This window comes from Sinocyclocheilus grahami, unplaced genomic scaffold (assembly GCF_001515645.1).
Source record: "Sinocyclocheilus grahami isolate Dianchi unplaced genomic scaffold, SAMN03320097.WGS_v1.1 scaffold1193.1, whole genome shotgun sequence".
Taxonomy (NCBI): Eukaryota; Metazoa; Chordata; class Actinopteri; order Cypriniformes; family Cyprinidae; genus Sinocyclocheilus; species Sinocyclocheilus grahami.
In genome coordinates, this window is record NW_015506372.1 from 396,128 (window position 1) to 422,165 (window position 26,038).

At 36.2% G+C, this 26,038-nt stretch overlaps 1 protein-coding gene across 1 annotated transcript in view; it reads right to left on the reverse strand.

Moving 5' to 3' along the window:
* Window positions 1–1,759: 1,759 nt before the first annotated feature.
* Window positions 1,760–26,038, reverse strand: part of LOC107567872 (transmembrane inner ear expressed protein-like) — a 31,681-nt gene continuing 7,402 nt past the window's right edge. Inside the window, exons 5-8 of the mRNA XM_016253647.1 lie at window positions 20,855–21,034; window positions 14,589–14,706; window positions 13,799–13,948; window positions 1,760–2,073 (exon numbers count right to left, since the gene is read on the reverse strand). Coding sequence (XP_016109133.1) covers window positions 1,760–2,073; window positions 13,799–13,948; window positions 14,589–14,706; window positions 20,855–21,001 — 729 coding nt within the window. The 5' untranslated portion in view covers window positions 21,002–21,034. The remainder of the gene's footprint in view (window positions 2,074–13,798; window positions 13,949–14,588; window positions 14,707–20,854; window positions 21,035–26,038) is intronic.

Consider the following 26,038-nt stretch of genomic DNA (forward strand, 5'->3'; position numbering starts at 1 on the left):
TTTTCTGTTATTTGGTTTCATTTTTAGACTATATATTTCAAGTGTCAGGCCATGGATGAACAAAATACTGAGTAAATCAGTTAGCAGCAGCATTATGATCTGTACTGTAAGAGTTTTCAGGGAATTCTTCTCCATTAAAGGCGCCATTCGAGTTGTTCATTGAAAGCACCTGTACATTATTATACATTATCTTCATTGGTCAATGAATGAGCGTTTTCATCCTGAAAAGCCTTTTATTATACCTACTCATGCTTCAATCCTCAGTCATACATTACTGAAGCTGAAAATCTTTTACATATACGTATATACTGTATATATATATATATATAGCCATAAGGAAGAACAAATGTGTATATGGGTAATGAACCCTTTATTTGTTGGTATTTATCTGAAGTCAGTATTAGAGGTTTAGAGGCTCACGGTCTGTTATGTATAATATAATGCTGCTTTTTATTACTCCATGTATATACGTCAATGTTGTGTTTACACAATACATAAAAATGTCCATCCAGTTATGAGCTAAATGTTCATTTGCATATGTTTTGGAATGTTATGAAAAGACTGTAATCAAGGTTAGGATGTCATATGCTGGCAGTTCAGTATACAGCAGTACATATGCTGAAATATTAAAAATAATAAAAAAATATATATTCCCAACAAGCTAGTCAATAACTGCAATCCTTTGCTCAACAAAATAAACGTTAACAAAAAATATACATATGCATTCTGCTTTTCATTATATGACACTTTTTAAATTTGAGGACAGCTCAAAGCAACAACTTTTCAATCAAGTTTTTACCATTAAATGTAATCGCTTCTTTTCAGCTGTATTGTTTATAAAATGTCATCTGTTTTTGCACTTTTTATGCCTTGGTACTCAATAGCATTTGAGACTTTGTTTTAGCTGTTACCTGCTTGAATGATGGATGTGCAAGTTCTGTTAAATAGTGAGGTTTCTTCAAAATATATTCCCAACAAGCTAGTCAATAACTGCAATCCTTTGCTCAACAAAATAAACGTTAACAAAAAATATACATATGCATTCTGCTTTTCATTATATGACACTTTTGAAATTTGAGGACAGCTCAAAGCAACAACTTTTCAATCAAGTTTTTACCATTAAATGTAATCGCTTCTTTTCAGCTGTATTGTTTATAAAATGTCATCTGTTTTTGCACTTTTTATGCCTTGGTACTCAATAGCATTTGAGACTTTGTTTTAGCTGTTACCTGCTTGAATGATGGATGTGCAAGTTCTGTTAAATAGTGAGGTTTCTTCACAGATCAATCAGAGAAGAAATTGATCTTGTTTTACTGCTTTCAATAACTGTTAATCTCTGCTTTGCTCACGTGCTTTTGATTACATCCCATCATTCATGTCCTCAGCAGAAGTGTCTTGACACGAATATTTTACCCCAAAAATGAAAATTGTCACCATTTGCTTTCTTTCTCCAGTGGACCTCCTTCAAAATATTTTGAAATGTTTGAAATATTTAGTTGTTGTTGATGTTGTTTATATGTTCTGTTGCATAAATGCAGCCTAACTTTTCTATGTACACCAGTGTTGTATTATTTAGTGCTGATGTGCATCACGTGAAAAATAAATGAAAATGTGTCATTAACAGAGAATCATTTATTGTCGATATTTACAATTTGCAATAAAATAAATATGCTGTAAATGTACATTTATACATTTTCTTACAAAAAAATAAAAAATGGCTAGTGAAAGTTCAGCACACACCATTAAGGTGACTAAATGTTCACTTTTTTGCAGGCTTCTTGGCACCGCCCTTGGCTCCACCTCCTTTCCCTCCTTTTTCTTCTCCTTTCTCTCCACCTCCCTTTTTACCTTTCCCTCCATCCGACGTCTCTTTCTTTGATGCTCCTTTCTCTCCTTTTTCTCCCTTTTCCCCTTTCTTCTTTGTGGTTTCATCCTTCTCCTCTCCCTTCCCTTCTTTTCCTTCTTTTGCACCCTTGCCTTCCTTTTTGCCTTCTTTTTCTTTCTTCTTTCCCTTTTCTGCGTCAACCTTTCCTGCAACAGTTGGCACCTCCTCCTTCTCCTCAGGCTTCACCGCTAAACCAAAGAAAGAAAGAAAGAGCAGGATTGGGTCAACAGTACTGATATATCTGGTGAAATATTGAACTAATTTCCCCCATAATTACAAGGAAACAGCAAGTGACACTGAATTAATTGTAATTTGGAAGTATAAAGACTGAAATAGTATTTTCTTGAAAAACAGACTCTAATAATCTTTAGTTACAACTTCAAAAACCATGTTTTGCAGTGTACAGTCTCCACCGAATGACAGTAAATGTAAACAAAAAAAGAAGAGAGAAATGATACAGTACGGTGCAGAATTGCCCTCCTCTTACATTACATGTGCACATTTACTTTTTACTTGTACTTGGTTTTCAGAGATGCTATGTGTAAAATATTAACAAATGCATTTGAACTGAACTGTATTTTTCTACCATGTTTTCACTGGGATCAAATCGACCCGAAACAGAAGCAACGTTACACTCCTGGATGCCAGTCACATTTTTGCATGTCTATTTTGTTATACGGCTGAGGCTTTTTGCCAGAGGTTTACTGTGCATATAAATTAGTTCATTATTTTCCGTATTTATTTTTTACAGGTGGTTTACCTATATTTTGAATGTTGCACTCCATTGCTTTGTGCTTTATGGTTAACGGAAATGTCTGTCAAATTTCTGCATAATGTCCTGGCAGAAAATGACCAGTGCATTTTTTTTAGATATAAATATGAATATATAAATATTGATATATATATGAATATATAAATATGAAAAAGTACATTTATTATACCAGCAAAAGGTCACATCAAGACCCTGTTCCAGCAATGAAAATTACACAACACCGCACATCATGATTCACAAACTACAACAATAATTACTATTTTAAACATTTTCTTTCTGTCTAAAAAGATCTTTTACAATACGCTCCCTTCTTTTAACAAGCTCTCCACAACATATTGAGCAGACAGGAGAAACACTGATAGAGATGTTAGGAAAGATGTCCAAATGGAGCAGACAGCATTCTTATGTCAGTTAATTGGTTTCAGATTGATCAGCCGGCTGAAGACAAAAATATATTGTGTCTCTGGCCTAATACACAGGCTAAACCCAGGGCAACAAAAGGACGATTTTATAGCACTTACAGCATTTTCAAAACATACAATCAGCTTTCTTCAACCTTTTATACTATCTATATAATAATATTGATTTATTAAATATAAAAGTGTGAAGTTGTGTATTTTGAGATTTTAACAAAGCCGTTTCTCGTATATACTGTAAGCAAACGTACTTACAGAGGCTTGAGATTGTCCGAATCGCTCTGAATTCCATCAAACATTTTTATGGGAAAATGTTCCAACTGTAATATTTTCCCTCCCGCATGTTGCACACAGCGCATTCCTGCTCCGAGGGGCCATTCTTAGCAGATGATTGATACTAGGACGTGTACAAGCTCTGTGAGACACATATTTTTGTAATGTTTAATAACATGCATTTATAATTGGACCAAACATGACAGAATCCACATGTTAGACAGTAAACGGATGAGCAACCCAAAATTTGAGCTAAAGTAACGAACTCAACAAATAAATTAAATACTGTAACTTTCAATAAGCGATTCTTATGCAGTAGTTTATCACATTTAAACATGTCGCCTTCAAAGCGTTTGTTCAGGTGGAAAAATGCTTGTATATTTCCAAACACAGAGCAGCAGCCATTTGAAAGCTCACATAGGCTTTAAATGTGTCCATTCTGTCTGTCACGAAGGTGTAGAAATGCAATGCGACGTGTCATTGTGTATGAAAACTGTAATTTCCATTAATTCAGCAGCTATTAGCACAACAGTCACGCAGAACAAAACAATACATGCCACAGTTCATGTCTTAAAAATAAAACATGAAAGAACAGTGAAAGGCATGGAAAATATTACGTCTCTATACAGTGTAGACAGTGTTATTTGTATATTTTATTTCTGATGATTCTTGATTATTTACATCTCATTTTGGGGAGAAGATCATGCCTGAGTCATATTTCATATATATATATATTAAAGCGTATTTTAGGACCAGTGTTTTTATTTTTTTTTCAATTATGACGTCATTGTTATTTTCATGAAAGTTAAACACAATTTCCGCCAAATCCTTATAACTGTAACACTGTGTCCTGGCTACATTATTAAAATCCTAACTAAAATGTCTAACATGAAATGGCTGTGGTGAAAAAGTACCGTATTATTTGCTACGAAACGACAAAGGTTGTAGTCCGGAGGAGGTCTTTTCAATCTTAAAGGAGAACAGAGGGGTTTCCGTTGAGCTTTTCAGCTGCTGTATGTCCGTGTGGACGATGTTGTCTGTGTAAGTCAGCATTAAAGCACTGCAATCATCTAACAACTGTTCTGTGTCTAACAGCAATGAGCGGAAATCGCCTACACTGTAATTACAGACCAGAGCTTCATCTTCTCAAAAATGCCTGCTGTATAAATATTGACAAATGAAATATACCGTATTACTGGGACCCAATGCTTTTCTTTTTTCCATTTATTTATTTGTTTATTTCAACGTTGAAGCACAATTTTACAAATACAGGGCATATGATGAGGAACATCATTGGCAAAATAGATCTTTTGGTGTAACACAAGGCTGTAAAAACGACCTTTAATAGTAACCAGAGTATGTGTTCGGCTTAATCTTACAACTATTGGAGTAAAGTTTGAAGACAAACTTTGATGTTGGCTTGACAAAGCTTTGTCTGAAAGTTGAAAATAGCTTTTAAAAAGTTTTAAGGTTTTACTCAGAGAAGGTCAGTAAAATGTTGCTAACATGTTTTAGCACAATGCTAGCGTATCTTTAACATGTTTAACAGGTTGATAGATTTAGCAAGCTTTAGTATGTGGAAATATGTTAACACATTGCTAATAGTTAGCATGTTGCTAGCATGCTAATATGATTTAACATATTGCTAGCACTTTTTAGCATGTTGGCGGTATTATTTAACATATTAGCATGTTTTTAGCATATTGCTAACATGTACTGGCATGGTTTAACACAATACTAACATGTTTTAGCATGATTTAGCTCATTGTTAACATGTTTTCCCTGACCTAGGCATGTTTTCTGAATTTGTGTGTGATTGTTTATGGCATCCTCTGCAGTGGTTGGTTTAGTTTCACACTCACATCAAACCCGCGATGCATTCACGCTAATCTTGCTTCATCACATAATTTTGTGCTATTATGCGCAGTAGAGAGAGAGTGTAATGCAGGGGTCTTTAACTGAAATTGCTTGAGGTCCAGCAATGAACCCTCCTCACCAGCCGAGGTCTGGACAATTATATACCTAAAAACATGAATTGATGGGCTTTGCAGACCAGAGTATCTGCGGGATATTTAAGCTCATATTTAAGACTTTTTTGAAGACCTTTTTAAGACCTGCACAAATGAAATTAAAATTAATATAAAAAGCATGATTCACAACTCAGATACAGGCAGGGCCGGTTCTAGACATTTGGAGGCCCCCCCACACCTCCAATAAAAAGCACTTGAAACAAATATGATTCCTGTACAACCTTTCATTATACATTTTGTATATTTTTACTTATACAGTACCAGTCAAAACTTTGGACACATGACTATTTTTAATGTTTTTGAAAGAAGTCTCTTATGCTCATAAGGCCTGTATTTATTTGATCAAAAATAACAGTAATATTAACAGTATTTATAAATATTATTACAATTTAAAATAATGGTTTTCTATTTTACTGTACTTTAAAATATAACTTATTGCTCTGATGCAAAGCTGTATTATCAGCATCATTACTCCCGTCTTCAGTGTCACATGATCTTCAGAAATCATTATTAACAGTGTTAGAAACAGTTGTGCTGCTTAATATTTATTTTATAAGCTGTGATACTTTTGTCAGGATTTTTTGATGATTAAAAAGTTGTTTAAACAAATAAAAATATTTTATAACAATATAAGTCTTTCACTTTTTATCAATTTAACACATCCTAACAACAATATAATAATGGTTCCTACACCCCTACTCTAAATACATTTTCAGCACCTACAGTTTTTTTTAAATAACATTTTGCACAACCTAAATGGATTCCATGGCTTCCGTTTCTTCAATTTATTATGACGTAACATCTAACCTGCGTGGGGCAGATAGCCGTGAGGTTAATGATTTGGCCTGCGGGCTCAAAGGTCAGAGATTGAATCTCAAGGTTAGTAAGGAGTGTGAGGGAGACCCGTCTTGGACAATTACTGAGACGACTCCTTGTCTCTGCTCTTCAGTTGTTCCAGCAGTTCTGGGCCTGAAACCAGTCATGCTCTGGGTAATTCATTAAAAGCATGGAAGGCAAACATGGATAATGAAATACTTCAGCAAACACTTCTGCAAGCTTGGAAGTTTTCAAACCGATATTAATGCACAGTTTTGTGACAACAATCTACTGCTTAGAATCCAAGAACAAGCTTGACAAAAGAGACAAACCAACTAAAATAAGCATTTATACAACTGAACTATTTTCATTTTTTTATTCTAAATGGAAACCCAAACCAACAGTGTTGACTTTCAAAAACTCCCCAGTTATGAAGTAGTCTCGGGTTATTTGAACACATTCCATTTTTTTAAGATGATGTAATGATGTTACCGGTACTTTCTAGTAGCCTAGAACTAGAAACATCGACATGATACACTCATTGGCGTCAATCACTTCACTAAATACTTGCCGGCTAATAAATAAATAATTATGAATCCATCTGTTTTCAAATCCACATCATTTGAATATCACATATCTATGTCTGTCAAAAATCACGTGCATAACACATGGTAGTATTTACGGGAAGCAGAGTTCCAGCGAGTGCACGCATTGCCTGGAAAACCTACGCTACCAAATGTTTTGACTACGTCATCGCTTTCCAAGAAGAAGGCAACTAAAATAAGCATTTATACAACTGAACTATTTTCATTTTTTATTCTAAATGGAAACCCAAACCAACAGTGTTGACTTTCAAAAACTCCCCAGTTATGAAGTAGTCTCGGGTTATTTGAACACATTCCTTTTTTTTTAAGATGATGTAATGATGTTACCGGTACTTTCTAGTAGCCTAGAACTAGAAACATCGACATGATACACTCATTGGCGTCAATCACTTCACTAAATACTTGCCGGCTAATAAATAAATAATTATGAATCCATCTGTTTTCAAATCCACATCATTTGAATATCACATATCTATGTCTGTCAAAAATCACGTGCATAACACATGGTAGTATTTACGGGAAGCAGAGTTCCAGCGAGTGCACGCATTGCCTGGAAAACCTACGCTACCAAATGTTTTGACTACGTCATCGCTTTCCAAGAAGAAGGAGAAAATAGCGCCGTCAGCATGCTGTCTGTCAAAGAGAATAACGTACGTAATACATAACGCATATGATTATAAATCTGGTCTTCACTTGCTGAAATTAAATCGTAATTATCAAAGAACTGAGGAAAATACTTCACACTGGATGCTAAAGAGAATAAAAGCCAATCCAATTGAAAGACTTCACCGTGTTAGTTAACATAGTTCAACATACATGTTAGTTCCTGATGGAAACAGTATGGTGTATGTTATTTGACGGACATTTTTGAGACACACACACTGAAAACAGCAGTCATGCTTCGGATCATTCCTGAGTTTCTCTTTGGGATCCTAGAAGTCTCAGGAGGACTTTTAAGTTGTCCTAGGATTAGGAGACACTTTTAACATTAAAATGCTTTGTGAATTACTCTTAAATTTATGAGCCATAAAATTAGAAGTGACACACCCCTATAATTTTTAAGAGTTGCTTAAGAGTTTTTAAGAGGAGAAAATTTTAGCCTTAAGATTTTTTGCAAATATGGCCTTTGAGAAATATGGCCTTTGATAATAGCGAATCGCTAGTTGCTTATTAGCATGCATATTTACTGTTTATTAGTAATTATAAAGCATGTTAATGCATGGCCGTTTTCTAGATTCCTTAAGCATACCTAAACTTACCTACTACAAGAACTACCTTACTCACTATCAATAAGCAGCAAATTAGGGAACTCAAACCTTGTGTTTTAATAGTCCAATGACCTCTTATATGTCAAAAGATCAGGGGAAATGTGATTTCTCAATGTGTGACCCCTTTAAATAACGAGCTTGTAGTTTGTCAAAGATACAGTGTCAAAAGTAGCTTTCTTAACAATGAATGAAAAATGTCTCCGTATAAACACATGTACATGGTAATTATGGTCTAATCAGATAATATATATCCAGGATAATTCCTTACCAGTTAAATACATTGTATGAATTCAATTGCTTTAAAGTTAAACAGTGAATAACTTTTAAGAATAAGTCTTTTTTCACTTCATAAAGCATACTACGACAGACAAACAGTGTGCTGTTTAAATCAAAGTGTTGATCACAAATACAGTATACCCTCGTGCTTCATACAGAGTGAAAGATGTGATCGTAAACCACACAATCAGGATGCTCCTCTCTGAATGATATTTAAATCACATTTTTTTATGGGTGACCTAATTAATCCATACGTAGCCGCAGTGGAAACCCACTGACATTATTTGCATAGCTGCCTGTGAAAAATGCACGTGTCCACAGAACGAAGCCACAAGTGTGTGATGCATTCCATCTATGAACATAAAGAACAGGCAATCGCATGGCGCCTGACGAGGGCTCTTCCTGTGCTAAATGGTCTCCGTGGCATCTGGGAGAGTCCCATTAGAATGTCTTTAGCTCTAATGATGAATATAATTAAGTCAGGGTTCGTGTGGGTAAGTGCGAGCCTCAGTGGGTTTGTTTGTTTCAACCATACTGCGTTATCCTTGGCACTGTGTGTGCATACAGTCCTCCACACCTCATTCATGTGCGCAGATGGAACGTCAATGTTGAGTTCCATCTCATGCATATTGCAGTTTTCTGAGGCCCGTTGCGCTGTAAAACAAAATTCTCGCCTATTTACAGTCTGTCAAATAATGCTTTATGATGCTCTTGAAATAATGAGGCTACAAATATTCTTCTTTTTGACAGACGATCCATAACGTGACAGTGCCACAGTGGACCAATGTAGAAATCTGCATGCAATGCTTGAGGAGGGCTTTTATTTTTGTCTTCATGTGTTAAAGACCCCATTTGAAGTTGTATGGCTTTCCATGTCTGTAGTTTAGTATTCTTAAAAACTGACAAAATTATCAAATAAGCAAATATAAACTTTTAGTCCTGAAACAATCTCAACACTGCTGCAAAAGACGCTGCAGTGATTGATGGAATTTTCCATGTTTTCACTGTTTTATATGGTAGGAGGCACTATTACACATCTGCTCAAAGAGTACTGAATCTCTGGATCTAAACACAATGAAGAAGAAGCAGAAACAAGAGATTGCAAAGTGACTTGTGACTCACAAGTCAGTCAGAGATCTCATGGTATGCACAGCATACGGCCATGCAGCTGCAGGCATCACTAATCATATCAATATTCATAATTATGTAAATGTTTTAAATAGGAGACATCAATATGCAAGATATACAGTCCTGGTCAGAAAGATAGTTGGAGGTTATTTTTTTGATTCAGGTTTAAGAGGGACAGAGACAGACACACACAGTATTAAATAAAGTCAACATGAAACAGATTTCACAACCCGTTTTTGTGTTTGAAAACAATATGGACCTATTTTATAGAAGATGCATTAAAAGGCATTTTTAGAAAGAGAGATATTAACATTGACTCGTGTTGTGTTGAGAGAGTCTTTACAAGTGTGTCTTCCAAAGCATAGCGCAACTTACAACTGTGATTAATAATGTGACTTATGCTGAAATATGATTTAAGCAAATGCAGTGACAACAAAATAAAATATGTGCCACCAGAAAACAGCCAGCATGTTCTGTGTGTGCAACAATGACTCTGTTTTATTCTGCAGAGCTGCTACAGCTGAAATTTAAGTCGGTTCATAATTGATAAACTTTGCAACTCTGACACTGTAATTTTCCTGTTTATTACCGCGAAGCTGCTATGAAACTATCTCTATTGTATAAAGAGCTGTATAAATAAATGCGACTTGAATGTGAGTAGCTTTCCCAAAACTGGCATACGCACACACACACACACACACACACATATATATATATATGTGTGCATTTAATGTATATGTATATAAATACATTTTGCTGATGAGCCTTTAAACTCTCAATTGTAGGAGAGTGGTCCTCAAAGGTCCAGTTTATGGATCTGGAACATCAATTTTTTTTTCTTAGAAAAACTGTACACCAACGAATCATGCATAATAAGAGCAGAAAGTTAAGTTAAGTTAAGTTAAGAGAGTAAAAGTATGGGGTCAATTCTGATTCAGGGTTGACTTCAAAAGACAGAGAAGGAAAAAGTAAAGATATTTGCTTTTTACTCATTGACTCCTTTATATTTTCTAAGATGCACGTAAGGATTCACTTGCATTTACATTTGCATCTTTCACTTACATATTACTGTACTGACAGCAGATTCTAATCGCAGGCAAAACCTAACCTCAAAGACACTGCGTGCAGCGTATTTCACCAGTTTCATCATAGATAGTCTTGATAGCCTTTTCTACTCTAAGGCATCCAGGAGTGCAGGCTGAGGACAGGCACGCAGAAAGAACAGGAGAGCTCAAGTGCATCGCTCTAAGTGACTGGATTGGCGGGTTCATCTTCTTCCCTGACCACAGGAAGTTGTCCACTATCATGAGCCTGTACCTGCTCAGAGACTGTCTGCAGAGCTGACGCTTCCGCAAGAGCTGAGTAAACACACAAGAGATGTGAAAAGAGGGAAGAGAATACAGATAAGCCGAGGGAAAGATCAATAGCACTGGAAAAAAGACAGATGACATTAGACACATCAGCTGAAAGAAAAGATTTGAAATGAAATGCAGGAAAATATAGAAGAAATGTGTAAAAGGAAAAATGACAATTCAGTGGCGATGCATGGCTTTTCTAGATTTCGGTCAGGATGGAAATCTGCACAAATCTGCATGCATAAGGAAGAAAAACAGTGCAGGACTTCTGAATAAAGAGTTGTTTAGCCAGTGATCCAATGCCATGCTTAGTAATATAATTAAGTCAGGGTTCGTGTTGGTAAGTGCGAGCCTCAGTGGGTTTGTTTGTTTCAACCATACTGCGTTATCCTTGGCACTGTGTGTGCGTACAGTCCTCCACACCTCATTCATGTGCGCAGATGGAACGTCAATGTTGAGTTCCATCTCATGCATATTGCAGTTTTCTGAGGCCCGTTGCGCTGTAAAACAAAATTCTCGCCTATTTACAGTCTGTCATAGAATGCTTTATCAACCATGCTCCTCTTGAAATAATGAGGCTACAAATATTCTTCTTTTTGACAGACAATCCATAATGTGACAGTGCCACAGTGGACCAATGTAGAAATTTGCATGCAATGCTTGAGGAGGGCTTTTATTTTTATCTTCATGTGTTAAAGACCCCATTTGAAGTTGTATGGCTTTCCATGTCTGTAGTTTAGTATTCTTAAAAACTGACAAAATTATCAAATAAGCAAATATAAACTTTTAGTCCTGAAACAATCTCAACACTGCTGCAAAAGACGCTGCAGTGATTGATGGAATTTTCCATGTTTTCACTGTTTTATATGGTAGGAGGCGCTATTACACATCTGCTCAAAGAGTACTGAATCTCTGGATCTAAACACAATGAAGAAGAAGCAGAAACAAGAGATTGCAAAGTGACTTGTGACTCACAAGTCAGTCAGAGATCTCATGGTATGCACAGCATACGGCCATGCAGCTGCAGGCATCACTAATCATATCAATATTCATAATTATGTAAATGTTTTAAATAGGAGACATCAATATGCAAGATATACAGTCCTGGTCAGAAAGATAGTTGGAGGTTATTTTTTTGATTCAGGTTTAAGAGGGACAGAGACAGACACACACAGTATTAAATAAAGTCAACATGAAACAGATTTCACAACCCGTTTTTGTGTTTGAAAACAATATGGACCTATTTTATAGAAGATGCATTAAAAGGCATTTTTAGAAAGAGAGATATTAACATTGACTCGTGTTGTGTTGAGAGAGTCTTTACAAGTGTGTCTTCCAAAGCATAGCGCAACTTACAACTGTGATTAATAATGTGACTTATGCTGAAATATGATTTAAGCAAATGCAGTGACAACAAAATAAAATATGTGCCACCAGAAAACAGCCAGCATGTTCTGTGTGTGCAACAATGACTCTGTTTTATTCTGCAGAGCTGCTACAGCTGAAATTTAAGTCGGTTCATAATTGATAAACTTTGCAACTCTGACACTGTCATTTTCCTGTTTATTACCGCGAAGCTGCTATGAAACTATCTCTATTGTATAAAGAGCTGTATAAATAAATGCGACTTGAATGTGAGTAGCTTTCCCAAAACTGGCATACGCACACACACACACACACACACACATATATATATATATGTGTGCATTTAATGTATATGTATATAAATACATTTTGCTGATGAGCCTTTAAACTCTCAATTGTAGGAGAGTGGTCCTCAAAGGTCCAGTTTATGGATCTGGAACATCAATTTTTTTTTCTTAGAAAAACTGTACACCAACGAATCATGCATAATAAGAGCAGAAAGTTAAGTTAAGTTAAGTTAAGAGAGTAAAAGTATGGGGTCAATTCTGATTCAGGGTTGACTTCAAAAGACAGAGAAGGAAAAAGTAAAGATATTTGCTTTTTACTCATTGACTCCTTTATATTTTCTAAGATGCACGTAAGGATTCACTTGCATTTACATTTGCATCTTTCACTTACATATTACTGTACTGACAGCAGATTCTAATCGCAGGCAAAACCTAACCTCAAAGACACTGCGTGCAGCGTATTTCACCAGTTTCATCATAGATAGTCTTGATAGCCTTTTCTACTCTAAGGCATCCAGGAGTGCAGGCTGAGGACAGGCACGCAGAAAGAACAGGAGAGCTCAAGTGCATCGCTCTAAGTGACTGGATTGGCGGGTTCATCTTCTTCCCTGACCACAGGAAGTTGTCCACTATCATGAGCCTGTACCTGCTCAGAGACTGTCTGCAGAGCTGACGCTTCCGCAAGAGCTGAGTAAACACACAAGAGATGTGAAAAGAGGGAAGAGAATACAGATAAGCCGAGGGAAAGATCAATAGCACTGGAAAAAAGACAGATGACATTAGACACATCAGCTGAAAGAAAAGATTTGAAATGAAATGCAGGAAAATATAGAAGAAATGTGTAAAAGGAAAAATGACAATTCAGTGGCGATGCATGGCTTTTCTAGATTTCGGTCAGGATGGAAATCTGCACAAATCTGCATGCATAAGGAAGAAAAACAGTGCAGGACTTCTGAATAAAGAGTTGTTTAGCCAGTGATCCAATGCCATGCTTAGTGTGACAACTGGTGGTGGTTGAGGAGAGACCCCCCCACATGATTGTAAAGCGCTTTGGGTGTACAACAATACACACAATTTCCCCAATATTCATATGTCTGCATAGGTTGATAAACTATTCACAGCAGTGTATGTATGTATTCATTCATTTACTTAATAAAACAAATAGTTTAATGTAAGTAATACTGGGAATGTTACACAATGGGATAATGCAAATGAAACAGACCAAAATAACAGACAAAAACAAAGATGATGGTCACAAATCAGACAATAACAGTGTCAGATTTCTATAATCTTAAAGAGCAAATAGCCTGTGTGGCACTTACCTCCCGGCATATCTGTGAGCTCGTTGAGGGGGGGCACCGTCTCCAGTGTGTTGGCATAGGTTTTTGCAGCTTGTCTTTGTACATTCCGAGCCTCTATCTCTTTTTTTGTTCGTGGAATTCGGCATTTGAAGATGCAGCACAGTGTTATTACTGTGAAATGAGGAAGAAAGCTTTGAAATATTTGAAAGCGTTTTCCTTCACAACAGGCAGCATATCATATCTCTTTGTTATGTAATTGATATTTTCCTCTTGGGAATTTCATTAAATCGCTTAATGTGATTCACTACGTGTAAAATATATATATATATATATATATATATCTATAATATATATATATAAAGAGGTCACCCACAAATTAAAATTCTGTCATCATTTAGTCACCCTCATGTCAATAATAATGATACTTAAAAATAACATAAAGCCTATTTCTTCTGTAGAACACAAAAGGAGGTTTTTTTTGTTTTTCTAAATATACATTGGCTGCTCTTTCCCATGCAGTTAACAGTGAATGGAGACTGGAGTTTTTGAGCTTCAAAAACGGCACTGCATAGGTTTCATTAAAGTTTTATAACAAAGTCTATAAAATCGTGTGCTATATTCCAAGTCTTCTGAAGATAAAGTGCTCTTTGTCACTTTGGAGCTTGACAGCCACAGTGCTCACATTCATTATATTGAAAAGAGTGGCTAAAATATACCTTTTGTGTTCCAAGCACGAGACAAAGAATGTCATATGGGAACAATATAGTGAACAAATAGTTATAGTAAATGATGGATTTTTTTAGACACTTACTAATTGCTAGGATGAACATGGAGAAAATGCCTACAACCTGCCATAATCGAAGGCCCCAAAACACCACTGATTCTGAAGTGACTGGATCTGGCTTTTTTGGAGGGTCTGTTGGCAGAAGCTGCAGGGATAAAAGAAAAAAAATCGTAATATCCAGGTAATTGCACCACTGAAAGGGCAGCAGTAGCAGTGATTAAGAACCGCAGTACGATTTTAAACTACTACTTTCACATGGTGATCACAATGGAAAGAAGAGAGGCAGGCTGTAAACTGCTTGCAGTGAATTTCTAGACAAAAGTGTTTTCATACATTAAACATGCATTTATAGCATTTGAAATGTTTTATTGATCGATTTAGTGTGTCCTGTGATCATTATCAATATCAGATCCTTTCAAAAACACAAAACTTTTGAATAGTTAACTCCAGCTTTGACAGTTTCAAGAGGCCAGGCACCATGTGTGACAGTAGCTTTAATGTGAAAATGTGTTGCTTTCGTTTAAATAATTCAGTATATATGTCATACAGTACGAATCATTGGTGGTCAGTGTTGACATGCTGACGTGTTGTCCAAGTTCCTCCACACAGATTATCACTCCATATCTCATTTGAAATCTGCACTCCTGAACTATTATACCTGCAGACTTCACTTGTCCCCAGTCCCCAGGCCTGAAGGTCCTATACTGATAATAAATCTATGAGGTCCTTGTTGATACAAAGCAGTGTTCATGGGAACTGTACTGTCCACATAAAAATGTATGTGGTCGGTCATGCAATGACTATGTCTGTCTTCACAAAGTGACTCAAAATATATCTTCCAGTCTGTCACCTCAAGACATTTTGGAGACCAGATTTGACTAGTTCTGGTGGTGACAAGCAGAATGATGGTCAGTGCTGGATGATGGTCTGATATGTTGAGATGTCATGTACCAACATGACTGTAGTTTAATCTGCCAAGGAGTGACATGCCCCTTTGACACATCCATATAACGAGTACTGTATAGTGCACACACAAACAGATTTAAATTTGTGAAGGTTGAGAGTAAACATGAATATATAATGATACACATGGTGAAGGTTCTGACAACTGTTTTAACACCAGTGTCTGCACAGGGCAAAGTGCACACAAACCTATAGAGTGAACTAGTGCGACACCACGTACACTCTAAAAAATGCTGGGTTGTTTCAACCCAACTTTGGGTAAAATATGGACTAACCCAACTTTTGGGTCAAAATTGCATTTAAAAATTTAAACCAACAGCTGGGTTAGTCCATATTTGACCCAAAGTTGGGTTGAAACAACCCAGCATTTTTTAGAGTGTAGGTTAATAATTTTTTCTATAAATTTTATCCCATAGGGATTAAAAAAAAAAGTATTTGTTAAAGCAATATAACCAGCTACGAGGAGAATCACAACATTGCTCTCTGATTGGTTGAATTTTCTGTACAGCATCATAGGTTATGTAGTTTTTCACCAGGTATTCTGCTGTTAAACAATTATTTAAAGCATAATTGTTTAAAACGAAAGCATATACCATCTATTAAAAGTAGGTCTGCATTTAAAGGTTTATCATAAAAAATCAATACATTTTCAAGAAAATGAATGGCATTTTTACTTCTGGAACCTGACTGCTGTGCTCTATTGTCTTCTGGTTTGTTACTTACTGAACGAAATCAATAGAGCCCACCCAAGTCTCTAAGAATCTGATCACTCAAAAAAGTAACAGCACATTTCTCCTCAACAAGCAGCACAATCTTATAAGTAAATGTAAAAGATGCACAATAAATTTTAAAATGTAGTCTAAAGGGTTTGTTTGACTCTCCAACACTAAACCAAAATAAATAGTGATGATCGCCTTAGCAAAAAGCACTAATAATTAGAATTGACTTATACCATTAGTATTTAGAATTGACTGATTAGCATGATATTTTTGCTAGATAAAGGGTAACATTTCCATCAGCGAGGCTGGAGATAGCACATGTCCCTTCAGCTAAAAGTAAATTACTATTGATGTTTCAGTCTTATTCAATAAACCCTGAGAGTGGTCACCTGCTATGGTACATCGACAGACAGTGTGCTGAATGCTCATTCAGACATTCATAGCATGCCACCTGTGTTTCTCCAGTTTACTGCACAAGCAACCTAACAATATACATGCAGAAATTCTTGTTGGATTCAAAGTAAATATACAAAGAATAAGCCTCGGAGCATATGTCTGATTGATAGAACAATATCTCAACCAGAGAATGAGGGGAAATCCTTTTTATTTCACTCAATGTGTAATATCAGCAGAGCGCAGTGCCTCAGGGATTTGTACTGAGCCCATTCCTGCTGTGCATAAATATCATTGAAAACTAAAAGAAATGCCTACTACTCCCTCTATGATTAACCAAGTCCTGTCTGTTCTTCATAGCTGCATGCTACATTGACATCAGTCAGACAGTTTGTGACTCAGTAATCCTTATTTTCATTCGGTATTTTCAGCTGAAACCAAATAGCAGAGTTTCAGTCAAAGACAAACATCTAAAAGGTATTCTACAATAACATATTCTATAAATGTTAATTATATATAAATGTAAACTATATATACATATATTACTGTGCAAAATCTAGGAACATTAGATGCATTACAAACATATTTGTTTGGGGCTTTGTGTTCTAGTAAGAATATATTTATTTAGATTTTGATACATTACTTCTACAAATATTGTAATAATCCAGTAATATTTTTCCATGAACAATGAGTCTTACATTAAATGGTATGGTAATCCATAATCCATAGAACAAACTGTGGTAACGTTTCCAAGATGCATAGAACAACCTCGACAACCTGACTGTTCAAGTATCGAGGAGAAGTCTCTTTAACACAGTCTCTTGCACAGTATACTGTATATGCATGTATTTTAAGTGAAGGGATGACACAATAGTAATAGACTATAAATTCACATTAAATGTTGTTGGTCAGTTATTACATATGTTGGGATGTATAGTAAAGATTTGCATGAAATCTCATTTAATTTAAATCAAAATCCTGGAATTATTCAAGAATAACTCCATTAATTATGATTATTAAATTACCACAACAACATGCTACTGCCTTCTGCCCAACTGCCCCAATTAACATTTCAAACAAATAAATAAATATCATGTCCTCCAAATCTACATGTTTTTTTGGCCTTATATACAATAAACTATAATCTGTTTAATATGATTTATTTCATATGATGTTGTTCAAACGTCAGACTAAAGCTATTCAATAAATGGTTTTGATTTTGATTTAAATTGTTTACATCTGTGTTAACGAGAAGTAACATTGTGGTATCTTAGCCTATTATGTATTTAGTTATTTATTTTAGTTAAATTTTGGGGCATTTTTGACATCTATTCTGATAGAACTTTAGAAGAAATTACACATTTGCATCGCTATTTGTGAAGTGAAAAAAGCCACCAAAAATGTTTGTGAACAAACAAATATCTTTATAACCCTTCTGTTTTCAGTTTTTGAGTGAAAAATTTGTATTTGAAAACTTTTTTTTTTTTAATATCAGCATTAAGGCAGATAAAGCATGACCTGTTAGATATAAAGATTTATTGGGTCATTCAGTGTTCCTGAACTACAATCAATCATGAGATGCAATCGCTATTGTGTGTAGTACAGACTGTTTGAAGAGTTCAGCTGGCAGTAGATCACTTATTGATATTTTTCTTTGTAATGCACTTCATCATGTCCCTTCTCTTCTGTCCTCCAAAGAAACAAAATTGACTTTTATGTAATGTACCATCTTTAACAACTCTATGAACAAACAGCAACCAAAGACATCAGAACTTTTTGAATTTCTCATTGGGATGAATAAAGTATCCATCAAATACTTATATAGTGTATTGCATAGCATGAAGACAATAAAAACAGAGAATTCATAGTTATTTTCTCAAGTTTAGAGCTTGTTCTTCCAGCATGACCTAACATGACACAACTTACAATACACAGACTCCCTGCAGCTAAAAACAAATCAGTATGATCATGGTGTTTTATATGGGTGTCTATAAATATGAACGAATGTCATCCTGTTTTCCAATTCAACTCTATTGCCTACTGAGTCCACTGGAGCACAAAATGTACCCGAACCATATTTGTGTTCCTAAAGCTGCTCATGTTGGAGTTAAACACTGTACCAGCAGAGAAAATTGGAGGCACCTGGATAATTGACCCTTTAATGAGTGTTTAATTAGCAGTGGGTGTAGAGAAACAGTACATCTCACACCTGCTGTCAAAGTCAACTAGGAAGAAACCTGTAATATTATCAGTTATGAATGTAAAAGTCTCCTAAGCGCTTGCCAGCATCTTCAAGACATGTCTGAGAACAACCAGTATTGTATTTGCATGACTGTATTGGCATTCAGAAAGCATGCCTTGTGGTTCATCTGCACTGTTTTCTATTTGTTGGTCTATACATACTTGTTTAGACATTGTCTCACACCAAAAGTGCCATTTTAATGGGCCTTGTCAAGGTACTGTAAAAGTAGTTCAACAGTTTATTCGCTTCAACCATTTAACAGTCCATTAAAAATCCTATTTTGGTAGCACTTTATTTTGATAGATCACTTTAGACATTCTACGCAGTATGACTACAGTAAAAGTGCAGAAAAGAATGGCAAATCGACAGTCATACAGTTATACATTTAAATGAAGTTGCTTTTTAACTTGTTCTCTAAATTTAATCCGTTATTCAAAGAACATTGTTGAATAAACATTGAATAATTTACATTTAAGGCCAAATTTGACCAGTTATTTCATTTATTTTTTCTTTCGCCAATGAAAATACTCCCACTACGGCCAAAGCCTCAGGAGTGCCGCCAAGAAACACACAAACTGAAAGCTTAAAATATACACTAGAAGTCAGGAACAAACTATGTATTGTAGCATTTTCAATCACTCAACTCGAGAGCCATTCCTACTTTTCCAGTTCACGCTCACCAGTCACCTCTTTACTTCAATTAGTTTCTTCTATTTTCCAGAGATACACCTGTCACGAGTGCCACGAACACAGAGAGGTGAAGTGCTGTCAGCATGCTCTCTTTTACAACCGCATTCCCAACCCAGAACAGAGGGATTACTGATTATGAACAATTATCAACCCAAACTGGGTCATTTTAGCCCAGCTTCCTCACCCAGATGCGCTTACAATGCATATTTTTAAATAAATGTAACAATGTTGGCCATTTAAAATCTAACAGTGACAATGTCAACTGACCTTTTTGATCTCATTTGTAAATGATGATCGTTTTGTAAAACACGAATGATGACCCTTATCTTTCCTAAGTGAAAATGTTGCCATTTCTGTAAATGTTTCCTGCTAACATTGGTTCCAAAGACGATCATTTCTCATGGCAACAGCAGCACTGCTAGATGTGATGAACAGGATGTCCTTAAGCAGTCAATGAAATTTAAACAGTCATTCATTGTTAAATCATAGATGATCGATTTAAGCAATGACAGCTGCTGGATGGTGCAAATCTTCCTCCATGCGACTGACAATATCACATTATCAGGGAACAATGCAAACAAGTTCACATTGCAAGGCCAGTGCTGTACTAAGCATTTGGAATGTCTCCCCAATTTATAGCACATAATAGAGACGCCGACCACCAAAAAACAAGTAGCATGTGGAACTATGAATTTAAATATAAACCTTGAATGAGGTCACATGTGAGAGTGCAAAATCGTTTTAATTTTCTGAGGTCAGCCGAACTAGATTTCCCATTTTCAAGAAAATGTAAGTGGATCTCGCCCATGCAGATCTCACTGTCACAATGCTAGGTATTCTACGTGGCTTCTAGCAAGATCTGGGTTGCTGTTGCATGTAGGTTGTTACTGGCTGGCTAAAGTCAATATAAAATATTCTGGTCCCTAGAAAGGCTTTAGTTCTTTCTTCAGTGACAGTCTAGTTTAATTCGTTGTTTGTTGTTTCATTTTCTATGTTTTCAGGCAAAGTATTGTCTTTTTGTCTGACAGACAAGAGTCCTTGCATTACTGTACTTTCTGCAAATAGCTTTTTAATAGCCATATGACTGTTTCTGAAACACCATTAGCACTAACTTTAAAGTGTAGTTAGAAAAATCTATTGCTGGACTAGATGTGTTTTTAACGCTGCCGTTGTGTCAATGCATTCAGTGCCATAAAATTAAAAGCGGTTCACGCTAGCCTGTTCAATACAAAGAGAGTCGCAACAACAGTGCAGTTTAGGGGCCATAAAATCTATCCAGGTCTTACCTCGGGGTCTGGTATCTGGGCAGCAGCGTTGAAGATGTGGTGTGAGATCAACACAGCCGTTACACTCATCAGCAATGGGACGAGGGTTGGCGGTTGATGCCTAGGCCCCTCCATCGCCATTTTCCCTCTTCTTCTCCCGCGTCTCATCCCTCCCCCTGCTGCTTCTTTCTGCCCGGAAAACTGCGCAGGACCACAATAGTGCAGGTGATTGATAGACGTTCAGTGCGAAACGGCCACCACCTCCCCTACATGAATGTTGCTCTGGTCTCTTGCTGTCCTAACGCTTCCAAACAGAGAAACTGCGCTCTCCGCCGCAGAGCCCGAACCAGAAAGCCAGCCACTCGGCTAAAGGCCATTAATTAATTAATAGCCCCGGTGTCATTTACAGCCCTGCCGCCCGGTGCACGGAGAGGTTACAAGAGTCGTGGGGGGAAGGGAGTTACACGGAAAGACACAAGTGGATCAGAGGAATTGTGTAACCCTCTGAAGACACTTTGTATTTTGATCACACACTCATGTTGATGTGTGATGCCTGCTATGCGATCTGCATATCTGCTGCAACAGGTTTTCCAGTAATTCACAGTTGTTCAGCGGTCCACTGAAATAAGGACAATTTACTCAAAGCAAATGTTTACGGAAAAAAATGTTTTGCTTTTTCCAACATAAGCTCATTGGAAAAACATGCCTCTATATTTTTGCAAAAACAACCTACTGTATACATACAGTGCTTAACAGATTTATTAGACCACCACCATCCAATGTAAGGTTTGTGCCACAGCTGCCTTAAACTAACAGTATTGGTGATTACCAAAATCACTTTTTATGTTTCTGTAATGGTTAATCCACCAGTAAGCTCTTTAGTCACAGTGGTGTTTCTAATGCTAAAAAATAATTATCGTTGTAATCCATGAATCCTTGAATTTACTGTTTAACAAGAAAGGCAGAAAAAATAGTAAAGCGCTTTATTAATTGTTTTATTCAGATGCCCAATTACAGTCAATAACAGCAGAGACTGTGGAAAAGTACATAAACAGCAATATATATATATATATATATATATATATAACATAAATATACAATATACAAAAAGTGGCCCAAAATATATTGGTAGAAAATATATTTTGAAAATATTTTAGCAAAACATTTTTTGGCCATTTTTTTGTATGGTTTGAAATATATTTTTAAATATGTATATTTTAAAAAAATTGTTTGATATATGGGAATACTATGCTGTGACCTTAAAACACTTTTACCATAGTGCATGATTTGTAGACCATAATGCATTTTGTTGTTTGCATCACATAAATTTCTTCATAAAATGGGATTTTTATCTTACATTTACATTACATTACAGTTATGTTTAGGCTTGGGTTTAGGTTGTATTTTATTTTTAAATGCGATACAGCATTAACCTTTGACATTTTATTTCTGAGCAAGACTTGGAGCAACACAACTAAGAGCTCTATATGGTAGTCAAACATACAGCAGGTGTAACAAGAATTCACACAGAGAAGATCACAGAGATATTAAGGTGCTAAATTATGAAGAGCCTTAAAGTGCCAATTTATGTAAAATCTTGAATCTGGTCATTAACCGGAAGCCCGTGGAGCTGTCTAAGGACTGGACACGTGTGCTCAATCGATGGTGATCGTGTAATGATCTGAGCTGCTGAATTCTGGACAAAAGCTTTAGTGAAACACCACTGAGAAGAGAATTACAACAGTCAATACGAGATGTACCTAATGCATGTATAAGGACAGCTATGGAAGCCTAAAAAAATAATGGCGACTTTTTATCTCACAATTCTGACTTTTGTCTTGCAAAGCTGAGTATACAGCTCACAATTCTGACTTCTTTTCTCAGAATTGTGAGATATAATATATAAAGAGTTATAAAGTCCAATTCTGAGGAAATAAAGACTATTTTCTTACAATTCACAATTCTGACGTTGTAACTCGCAATTGCAAGCATATTCTATCATGCAATTCTGACTTAAGAACTCAAAACTGCTGTAATACTTTAGAATAGGGAACACATATTCACTACTAACTAAGCGTTTTCCCTGAACAAACTCCTAATTTGCTGCTTATTAATAGTTAGTAAGGTAGTTGTTAAGTTTAGGTATGGTGTAAGATTAAGGGATCTAAAATATAGTCATGCAGAATAAGGCATTATTACAGTATGTGCTTTATAAGTACTAATAAACAGTCAATATGCTAGTAGTATGCATGCTAATAAGCAACTAGTTAATAGTGAAATAAAGTGTTACCCATATTTTTATTCAGTGGTGGAAACGGGCTTCCATAGCAGTATTATTAGCAGCAAGAATAGTTGAAGACGATTAATATTTCACATTTGATGATACACAGACCGAGTAACTTATAACTTAAGAAGAAGGCCTTTTTTATATATATATATAAAAATATTAATAATTAGTGGTGTTTGTTAAGGCAAACACCATAATGAATGTCCATGGCATTGTAACCTGGGCTGTTTGCAACGATGCAGAACACACATAGTAACATGGTAACATTAGGTATCATAACAATAATAATAAAAAATTGTATATCATCCCACCAGATAAAAACTGGCTGTCTATTAAAATATCCCTAATCTGTTCATTCATAAGTACTGATGTGTTAGAGAATCTGCTATTCAAATCTGTTCTTTACTTTTGGATTGTCCATGCTTCTTTCAAGGGACCTGATATTTCTGGGCTGTGATCTTCTTAGACAGTGATCATGCTGCTGAGAGGATGTGGTAGGAATACATCAGCGGCTTAAAGCCTATACATCTCCACAGCTTGACTGACAACAGTTTCTCCACGCCCTTTGAGAGCTCTAAGAGAAGATAATGAATAAACACAGCCAAATGGCATGCTAATGTTAAGATCTGGGGATTACGTGATGGGTGCTAATAACCCAACCTACACCGCTGTTATGAAAAGAAGGGTGCAGGAGGGATGGAATTAGATATGAATTTCATGCCTCTTCTGAATTACTGATTGTATCTCAGTCAGATAATACATCAGAGCGTATGATTCTGCTCCACATAATGTAGCCGCTATTAGACTGGGATAAGCATATTTTCAAAATCGACTAGTCGGTCCAAACAAGCTACCAATTTTGGCTTTTTGCACATTCATTTAGCATATATATGTCTAAGACCCTCAAAGAAAGGTGTGACAACATGCCCCATAGGTGGGGCACATTGTAAGCTGACAACTTATGACATTTTCTGTTCTAATCAAAACACAAAACTAATTCAACTATTTTGTTCATAAAAGACAAGTATTAACTTTTTCGCATGAATTATTAATTTTTTAGAGTCTGAGTCCTAGGCTACAGCAAAGGTCAAAACAATGTGGGCAAACTGATGAAGAAAAATATAGCAGCCAGTAAGAAAGCTTTCTTGAAATAATAACTTCTGAACGTTCTGGCTCTCCCTCTCAGTCTTTATTCACTTGTCTCTCGTGGATTCTTGATAGAATTTATAAAAGTTATACACAGTATGTGAATTACATCACTAACTTAGCAGTGCACATTTTAATGCAGCGTTACAACATGATCCAACTGCGCGACTGGGATTTAAACCTCACTAATGTCTTCTGCTAGTTAGACAAGCTATTCAAACTGTTATAACAGATATAACAGAAATGAAAATAATAGCAGATTTCTCTTGTTTTAAATAAACGCTAAAAACTGAGATGAAAAATGATCTTAAGCAAGAAACAGTGCAGGATATTGGCCCTCCAGGAGCAGGATTGGACACTCCTTGTTTAGGGTCATGTCCACCCGGCACCAGGCCCAAAACAACTCCAAGCAAATGAAGGCAAACACTTCTTACTTTGGAAACTCAATTTGATGCATTTCAAACTGTGTCACAAGCATGTGTTGCATTCTCAGTGTTGCCACAAGGTTGGTTAACGGTGCATTTGTGTTAAACAAACAACTTCTACTTCCAACTGGAGCGGTCTTAAAAGCGTTAAATGGACGTTTTCCTTGTCTGCCGCATCATGAACCAGCAGGACAGTCACTAGTGAAGGGTTTGGGACTTCTTCTGATGCCTTCAACTAATTAACACTGTTTGGTCAAGCCCTGCATCCCACTGTGCTCACGATCCATCCTAAATAGTGTGTGAAATTAGATTAAATGTGTCCCAAGTTATAGTATGATGAACAGAATATGCCAAAAGTCCCAGTTTCTAAAGTGTGGATCTGTGCACTCTCAAACAGCTGATATTGCTAATATCTAACTACAGATTTACTAACAGTTTGCGCAGACACAAAGCCTCTTTTGGCGTTCAGGATGCGGTCAGGATTTACTAAAGACAAGCAGTAAAACATTATCGATAAAAAGGCGTGGACACGGTTATTTTTGCAGCTGACCTTATAGTATATGCATTTGTAGGAGTTTCCCTTTCAGTCGCAAAATGCACTATAAGACAGAGCACGATTATAACATTTACATTTAGTCATTTAGCAGATGCTTTTACCCGAAGCGACTTACAAATGAGGACAATAGAAGCAATCAAACCAAAAAAAGAGCAATAATATATAAATGCTGTGACAAGTCTCGGATAGTCTATATCTCCAAGCTCAGTCCCATTGGAGGTAAACTCTGCAGGACACCAGCCCTCCAGGACCGAGTTTGGAGACCCCTGGTCTAAAGCTAAGGTTTAGCTCTACATTTTTTTTCTATAATAAATAAAAAGAAAACAAGTATACAGAATAGAAACAGAATAGAGAGTGCTAATGTTAGAGGGTCAAGGTTTACATATACATTTATACAGCAGTTCGTTCTGGTTCTCAAATCTGATTGGTTGAGAACCGTGAGATATTGTACTGGTATTGCTACAGGAACACCCTTTCACCGTTTGTATCCCTCCGCTTCTCGTATTTCTCTCAGCGAGTGTCATGGACGGACGCCCAAATCCACTAAAATGTAAAAATGATACTGTTTTTGAGTGACGAATATGTGTAAGCGTGTGGTTATTCTTTGCAAAAGCCCTACTTTTAAATCGACACCTGCCATGGTGTTTCTAATTTGTCGTCTCTGATAAATTACATAGCATACCTGGTTAAAGATGTCACCGGTCTCCAGTGACAGGTATACTGGACTACCTTAATTGGTTCACACGACTCAAAGACAGCTAGTCTTGGCAGATGAAGAAAAAGTCACTGAA